General features: G+C 35.9%; 1 protein-coding gene across 1 annotated transcript; it reads right to left on the bottom strand.

Moving 5' to 3' along the window:
- Nucleotides 1–679: 679 nt before the first annotated feature.
- On the bottom strand, nt 680–7,467 carry LOC113694593 (RNA polymerase II C-terminal domain phosphatase-like 4). The gene is made up of 9 exons (XM_027213438.2): nt 7,329–7,467; nt 5,412–5,614; nt 5,234–5,319; nt 4,656–4,771; nt 3,987–4,167; nt 2,703–2,992; nt 2,077–2,265; nt 1,957–1,995; nt 680–1,442 (listed from the first exon to the last, which is right to left on the bottom strand). The coding sequence occupies exons 2-9, from the start codon at nt 5,612–5,614 to the stop codon at nt 1,131–1,133; spliced, it is 1,416 nt and encodes a 471-aa protein (XP_027069239.1). The 5' UTR covers nt 7,329–7,467; the 3' UTR covers nt 680–1,130.
- Nucleotides 7,468–8,606: the final 1,139 nt, after the last annotated feature.

Genomic DNA, 8,606 nt, shown 5'->3' with positions numbered 1-8,606 from the left:
AAAATACCCATACCCATATATTTATGGACGGGCATGAATAAATTTAGTTAAATAGATTAATTTGCCACCTATACCTGTGACCATAATAGAAGAAAGCAAGCCTTCCTTCCGGATATTTCCATTACCTGTGACCATACTATTGGACACGGAAACTGGCTACAAAGGAGAAGGGGCCGCCCTAATTGCAGTAGCGGTTTCCGAATCTCCGAATCTTAAAGGAGAATATGTTGACCTAATTGCAGTACAGATTTCGGAACCTGTAATTAACTGGTTGTGAGCTTAGAAGACATTTTTCTTTTTTATTACAAATGGCTAAACTGACAATAGAATATCATAGACATAAAACGGCACTAGAACATCAAAGAAACGGAAAGACTTGCAAAGGAATTTGCTTTGGGAGCAGCACAAGTAGTTAACTCATCAACACCCTTGATCTTACAATCGTCCCCAAAAAATAACAAAAGAAGATCAACAATTTTGGTATCTACAAATGAAAAGATCATGCAAAGGGAACGATGCTGCTTTCTGCATTAACAGAGCTGATTGTTCATATGTCTATATACGGTCCTCCATCACCACAGAGGTATATATAAAACCTGGAAGTAACCATGAACCCCGCAAAACCAGACACCGTGGCAGTCAATATGCATTGAAATAAAAAGGCGTAAAGGACACCGTGTGATCTAAACTCCTCTAAACCTTGCCATTCTTCATACTGGTTCCTGGCTGCTTCAAATTTACCAAGTAATATTCGAACCCTACAATTGCATCATGAACCCTCAATGGGTAATCAGTTTTGTTCGTGTTCTTTGCTCACATCACAGTCGATTGTATCACCTTCAGTCCAGTTTTAACTGCTATTTACATTTCCGATCTAAGGATAAAATTTGCTGCCCCTCACTTTCAACCTATTAAAATACAACAACCTCATCATGTAGTCATATCTAGGAATGCAAATTGACGCCCTCTAAATTCGTTGAACTAAAACAAACCTAGTACCCTATACTAATTTGAGAACAACAGAGTCAGGCAAGAATTAAGGTATTAGCCCCAAAATCTATTGACTTCCAACTCTTATGTACTAAGATTCACGAAAACTCAACTATGGGTTAGCTCAAGGAGAATTTGGATCACTGGTTCTTTGAATTACTAACAGGATAGCTCTCTTCAGTTTGTCTTTTCCACAAATAGTTCGCAGCTTCAATCCACCTTGGATGGACCAAATATTTTCCCTCCTGCACTGCCCAAATGGATTTCTCTGTTCCGGGATCCAAAGAGACGACATGTGTTACTGACGGGTCAACTTCAGATGAACATGTAGCTCCCAACTGCTCTGCCATTTTCCATAGGTGATGATTTTCACCCTGAAACTGTGTGGGGAAAACGCGAGTAAATACAACCTTGCAACCCTTCAAAACTTCCTTCCTAACTGTTATTAGCACCTGCCATAGATATAAAAGAGAAAATATATCACACATCTTTCTAAATAACATTAAACATCACAAGTCAACATCGTAGAATTCATGACTAAGAAGATGAAACCAATCTAAACTGGAGAATGAAAAACTTAAAACTCCAAAGTCACCAGAATCCTTTATCATGCGTTGTGGTACAAATTCCACGTAGCTAAGCAAAATTTTTGCAGAAGATGGACCCATACAAACATAATTTCACTAATCTAATGTTTGAAAATTTTCTGACGGCTTGGAATGCAGGTTTATTTGTTCAAAACCCAGTAACAGTTTGGCAAAATAAATTGCATGCTTGGAAAGAAAGCTCTAGTGAAAACATGAAATTCCATAAAAGCAAGTTCAACTACAATACAGATAAGGTACCATAATAATACCCATTAGGGAACCAGTGCATAGGCTAACGAAAAAAGATTATGACTTCAACTCCTATCCAAACACAGAAACATATGGAGGAAAGCCATCAGTACTAGTCCTCCACAATTACCTGCCTCACATCTCGATCAGCAAGACTTGCACTATGTTCCTGTAAAAGAAGATTTCAATGAGAATAATTGAGCAACAAAATGTTAAAGCAATTCAAACAATAATAGTGATGAACACATACCGTGTCAAAAAAGGTAGAATGTATCTGCTGAAGAACTCTAAGAACTGTAGCAAGGGCTCCGTCACTTTCACTTTCATCAGTTTTACGCTCAGAGAGTGATTTTGAACCGAAGCCAAATTGACGACAACTTGAAGCAAAAAAATGATATCTTTCCATCAATATCAAATTCTCCTTGTGTTTTCCCCAGACCTAGATCATTCAATAATGCTCTTGTCAACTTGGCAGCAAATGCAGACATATACAAACTTCTGAAAGTACTTGCTTAAAAATCAATTAGTCATGATAGATGTCTATGTATGTCATCTGCTTCCCAGACAACATTAAGAAGGAAAGCAAGCTGCATTATGTGGACACGGGGACCCAAAAGATGCCAAAATTTCCCCAAATATATACATGCACTCACACACATACATACACAAAAATGCGCACACAGAGACAATCCCCCCATTATAAAGTGACTATTTCCAATTGAAAACATCTGTGTGTAAAGGAAAACGTCAGTGCTCACAAACTGATAATAGAGGAAAAGCAAACAATTGACACAAAATAATGAGAACCAGAAAACGCAGGAGAAAATCTGACAAACTAAATATGAAATACTGTAAAGGACTACTTATTGGAATTACCGCTTCCGTGTCATCAAGTATTAAGACAGCACTTTCTTGCCCCAAAACAATATCAAGACCTTTCTGGTGTCTCTGTGTGCAATCTCCTTGTGCAATCACTCTGGAGTGGAAATAGACATCTCCAGGGTCAAGCAATTTTGCCATTTGCAATGCATATGCACGTTCACCCATTGTGTATATGTACATCTCAAACAAGTTGCTTGCTTCTTTCAAGAAACTATGGACGAAGGGCCTTAACTTGGTCATCATATGCATATAGTCTAGTCTGTATAAGCTGTTCTTCAAAGCATCTGGAACAATAAAGTAACCAGTTAAGCTACAAAATATTAGTTACAATTATGAAAATCAAGAAGTTAACCAAAAGGATACTAAAGCAAACAATGAAACCCTCTATCTCTAATAAATAAGAAGAATTGAAGAAATATTGGCAAAAACTTAATGAAAAATGTTAATTTAATTGTTACAATTCCACTACCAGTAGCAGCACAGTAAATAATTAACCAAATATATACAACTAAAAGCTGCTTCCAGTCTCCAGGAGTGCAGAAGTTAAGGAACACCAAGATTAAATGGATTAAGATACACGAAACAGAAATAGAGAACTCATGCACTGTAAATTCAATATTCATAGTAAAAATACAGATCTGCATAGCATATTAGCCAAATGGAATCAATGTAGATACCAGATTATTTGTCCCAGAGGATGGCATTGGTTTCTTTTGGTCCAAGAAGAATCTAGAGTTCTTTGTAACCTAAATACTGCCCATATCCGTTCCAAGGAACATGTGTACTAAACCATGTCCTGAAATAATCATCCCCAAGTAGTGGAAGTACCTCCGAGGTCATTAGAGCTACCTCCAGTTTGAGAGTCATCCTTTTGAAAACAATGAACTAAGTTGTCCAAAGTAGACCATCATGAAACTTCAATAATACAAACCCTAATCAAAACCACGGGGAAAGGAGAAGAGCTTGTCGGCACTGGTCAGTCTGACCAAATGTCTTCCATTAGCAACTCTCTCTCTCTCTCTCTCTCTCTGAGATGGTGACAAGCTTTTGTCACAATTTACTTTTATTTCTTTGTGATAATGGAAACAAGGTCTGGGGGGAAGGATTTGTAGCCTTTGCTCATAGAATTTCATATCATAGCATGAATCAAATATATAAGACCAGACAACAGAGTTGTCATGTAAAATAGAAAACTATCCGCATAAAACAACTGTAACAGAAATCAGCAGAAGAATGATAAAAATTAAACAGCAACTATATAAAAAGAGAGCATTGTACCTGGTAGATCATCTCTGGAGCCCTTCAAGTATCCCTCATCTACTGTAAGGTCTAAAAACCGACTTGAGTTCAGCAGTGTGTGATCTAAATCAAGAACCAAGTAAAGTTTTTTCTTGCGAAGCAGGTTCTTCAAGTCTTTATCACGTAATCGAGCAATCTCGTCATTAGCCAGCCTTAGATTCTGTTAAATAAATTACATAATTACCTGCCTAAATACCTCCACATAAACCAATAAACTTCTCAATGTGTAATATGAAAAAACCAATACAACAAATAGCTGTAAAAAATGCAGCCCAGAAAATTTAAGGTTAGAACAACATTTTTCTGTGACAAAAAAAGAGTTCAAAGGCAAGAATCAGTTAACATCATTCATAAAAGTCTTACGGGAAGAGATGAAAAAGATGGAATTGCTCCTTAAATGCACCAACATTCTGTGCATAAGTGAAAACTAATATTAAACCTTAAACCCCCAAGGAAACTTCAGATTTCAAATTGGAAAGAAAGAGCTTACGATTAGAATGTGCTACAAAGAACTTAACAGGAGAAGCATATAAACAACAATAAGTGATTCAAAAACAGCCAAATCTAGAAAACAGGCAAGTAATCCTGAGCAGCCAAATTATAAAAACAACAAAATACATCCTAACAAGATTTCCAAGCGATTGCAACCTTGTGTATGTAGCTGAATGCAACACCAGACTCATCATCCATCTTCAGCCCACACCGTATACATAACCCACCAATCACACCAGGATGTGAACAAACATCCTTATCTGAAGATGCTCCTGCAGAAAGCAGACTTTTAGAAAACAAAGCGTCATGTTACCAGAATTTCATAGTGAACTTTCCACCAATCTTGCATTGCTACTTAAATTCCAGTTGGAAATCAACAAAGTACCTTTTTGTCAAACTAAGAAAATTTAAGAAATCCAGCTGCATCTTCCAAAATCATAAAATATCCTATACCTGGCTTCCCTTGTGTAAAAAAGTACTTTACCCCATTTTCAAACCCTTGAAGTAAATCCTTATTTTCTAGACTTCAGTTCAGGTCTCTTTCAGGATGTTATTGGTATCCATCGATCACAAAAACTGTAACTAACAATCAACCTAGAAAGATTTTTAGACTAAGCTCTTGTCTGATCATCTTGTTACGTATTGAGGTTAGCATGCAAATATTAACTGTATTAATTGTTGCGTATCTATCATAAGCGGCAAATGAACAGAAAGAGTACAATCATAGGCATTACCTGAAGTTTGTATCTCAACTTCCTGGGACGTCATAGCTTCTACATCTAATGAGCTCTCAAGAATCTCAACCTTGCGCCTTTTAATCCTTAAAAAAAAAAAAGCAAGCAAAAGTTGAACCAGACAATAGGCACAGAAACCACGGCAAGCAGTACAAAGAAACATCTTCTGAATACTCACTTCTCAGAGTCTAAGTCATAGTCGTCGGTGTCACCACCTTTGTTTTCTTTTTCTGCTTCTTCTTCTTCTACTACTTCCTCCTCTGCTTCTTCTGGATGAGGTGATGCATCAGAGGCAGAATCCAACTCTGCATCAAGAAATGCAGCAAAATCCTCGCCGCTTGTGCTTGGAGAGTGCACAGGTGAGTCTGCTGTTAAGCTCATCTGAGCAAACAAAAGCCAACATATATCTTAGATCTCTTACTAGACCAGAAATTTTTTCCAACACTTTTATGATGAAAAAAGAAAACAAAACAGAAGAATTAACACTACCAATCAACCAGCAACAATAAATTAAGGCGAAATTACACGATAATGGAAATAGAGAACAATGTTCATACCCACAGCATGATCCAGCACCTCGCCATTGGTATGCCAATGCACTTTTTAATGTTTTTAAAGCTTATCATGCAATTGAGGACAGAGTTTGCAGTCAAAAAGACAATAAAATCGGAAAAAGATGACAAAAAGAATAAAGAAAGTCTAGAATCAGTTTCTCAAAATAAACAAAACGAAGTTCATCCGACATTATATGAGATTAGAAAGTGTTAGTGTAGCCTAGTCTAACTCAGAAAATGGCTGCCAATCTTCCAAGGCCAAACAATGCTTTGGCAAATTTCTGAAACTTGTAAAGGAAACATATATTTGAAAATTTGTTCGCTGATTAAGGGACTACCCATTTAAAAACAACCCACCGTAAATTCAATAAAAGAAAATTGCCTTTGCTATCTTAATTAATTAATAATTTTGCAGCCCCTGTGCATTCATGCAATGAACTTTTGCACAATCTTTTTCCCTCTCTGATTAGTGAAGTTTTCTAAATATTCATTCCTTCCGTCATTTGCCACTGTTTCTAAATTTTGCAGCCTAAGTTCTTGAGCATAAATTTCAACTCAAGACCTAATGCCCATTTCTTCCACAACCAATTTCATCAAAGTATAGTCATTCAAATATGGAAATTCTGTTTTAAGTGAACGGAATAGACAAAGTAGTGCATAAATAGTAGACATTCTTGTTCTGGGGAGCTGTGAACGGCAGAAGACATGTCACTAACTGATTGGTGAGACAGCACAGAGTTAGCTTTTCTAATTTAAGGTCATGCATTTCCTGGTTCTACGGCTACCTCATTTGCATGTTCAGATAACAAAGCTGGAAGAACTTAAAAAAGAAAATCCTAAATGTCATAGATATTGAGCTACCAAAACACCACCTCTGCTGCCCACTTAACCATTTTCCCTTTCTTTCCACAAAATTAAGGAAGCATCCATATACCTCAAGTCAATTTAAAAAATCAAAATTTTCAACAACCTACAGTTTCAAACTGCAACGCCAGTCTATATTATCAAAAAAAAAAGAACTCAAGAGACCAATTAGTCAACCAGCATCACGATAGCCAAAAACCAAGAACCGGTAAACAACACATTGAACGATCATCATACACATAAATGGAAAACAGCCAAATCAAAAAATCAAAACCCACAAACTTTTCAGGTGTTTCACCCAGAACCCATCTCTCATTAGAGACCATAAGCAGTGAAAAGAATGAGTGCAGCAGTGGATTTTACGTCGAAATTACAAGCAACAGATACTCCACACGTTATGGTCAGAAAAAGCAGAAGAAGCCTTGAGATACTTCAGACAGTTAAAAGCGAAAGATGGCAATCACAATTCACAACTAGACCACAATTTTATCATCTAGAACAGCATAATTACGAATAACGAAGAAAACTATTCAGCCAAACAAAATGCTACTAACAACAATACAATCAGCAATTACAACTGCAACAAACCGGGAGAGCAAATGGAGGTCAAATTTTAGCTGATAATATCACATTAAAACTTTGATTAATAACTTAGAAGTAGGTAATAAAACCCTTGCCTGGAACTTGATCAAAATCTCATATCGTTGATTGATCGATTGTTGTCGTAAAACAGAAAATTGGGAGTGGGGTTATAGTTTTGGGGATTAGGGCTCTTCACTCTCGGGCACTATTATTGTAGTTCTAGAAACCTGATCATCTCCTATTTATTGTTTTGTGGCAGACCGAACGGTTTTTGGGGGAATGAAACCGGGTTCGACAAGTCCATGAACCGATTTTGACAGGTGGCAAGGAAATTCATTTTCACAATTTTCAAGCCCCATAAACGACGTTGTTTCACGGTTCTAGGTTCTTGGCTTAGAAGGGAAAGGGGATAAATGGAGAGACTATTCCAATCTTTTATTTTCTTTCTATTATATTGTTTGATATCTTCCACTATATATACGTGAGGAGTATGGACCAAAATTTGGCGCTAAAAAAATGTCATTGTTTGTATTTATAAAAAAATCTCCTTTATCCAAATTTTATAGATTCTAAACTTTGAAGTTAGAAAGAGTAATGGACATATAAATTTAGAATCACGAATTATCTCATACATTATCCCTCAATCTTACACTAATTACTGTTTAATTTCAACACCAATAACTACTGTGTTTCCCCTTTTTATATTTCATATTTGTATACCAATTTATTTTCCAACTAAAATAGACTTTCTTTTAATTTGCACAAGCATCAATTGTGCGACAATTATTAGAGATACAATAAAGTGAAAAACAGTTGATCGTGTAAGATGTCATTTTTTATCAAGGTGTTTCTAAGTTTCTTTTACTCACATTGACGCTATTTAAATAGCGAGACAACATTTTTTTCTCATGAAAACTTGCCTTTTCATTATTAAACTTTTTTGACATATACTTTATTTATGAATTGCTTTTGTCATTTTAAATCTCTTATGAACATAAATTAATCTCCATATTTAGTAAAATGGTGATTCTTTGGGCTCACATGGATTGGCATTGATAGGAAAAGTTTTACTTTCTTAAGTATGTACGTCACGAAACGGATATATTCTTTTGGCTATATTCTTTTTTTTTCTATTATTATTTTGGCTCTATTCGACATTGAACAACTATTTTCATTTGCACGGTAATTATTAATAAAAATTTGATCTCTTTTTTTTTTTTTAATGTAAGTGGGAGGGTTCAAACGTTCGAACCCTCCTGCATACACTCCCTCATCCTAAAACACCCAATTCATCTCTTATTCCAAATAAAAATTGATCACCTATGTATTGGTAAACTTATTTTCTAAATAAATAAAGTAAGGCACACACGAGT

Source organism: Coffea arabica, chromosome 6e (assembly GCF_036785885.1).
Source record: "Coffea arabica cultivar ET-39 chromosome 6e, Coffea Arabica ET-39 HiFi, whole genome shotgun sequence".
Lineage (NCBI taxonomy): Eukaryota > Viridiplantae > Streptophyta > Magnoliopsida > Gentianales > Rubiaceae > Coffea > Coffea arabica.
This window is presented reverse-complemented; position numbering and strand designations above follow the sequence as displayed.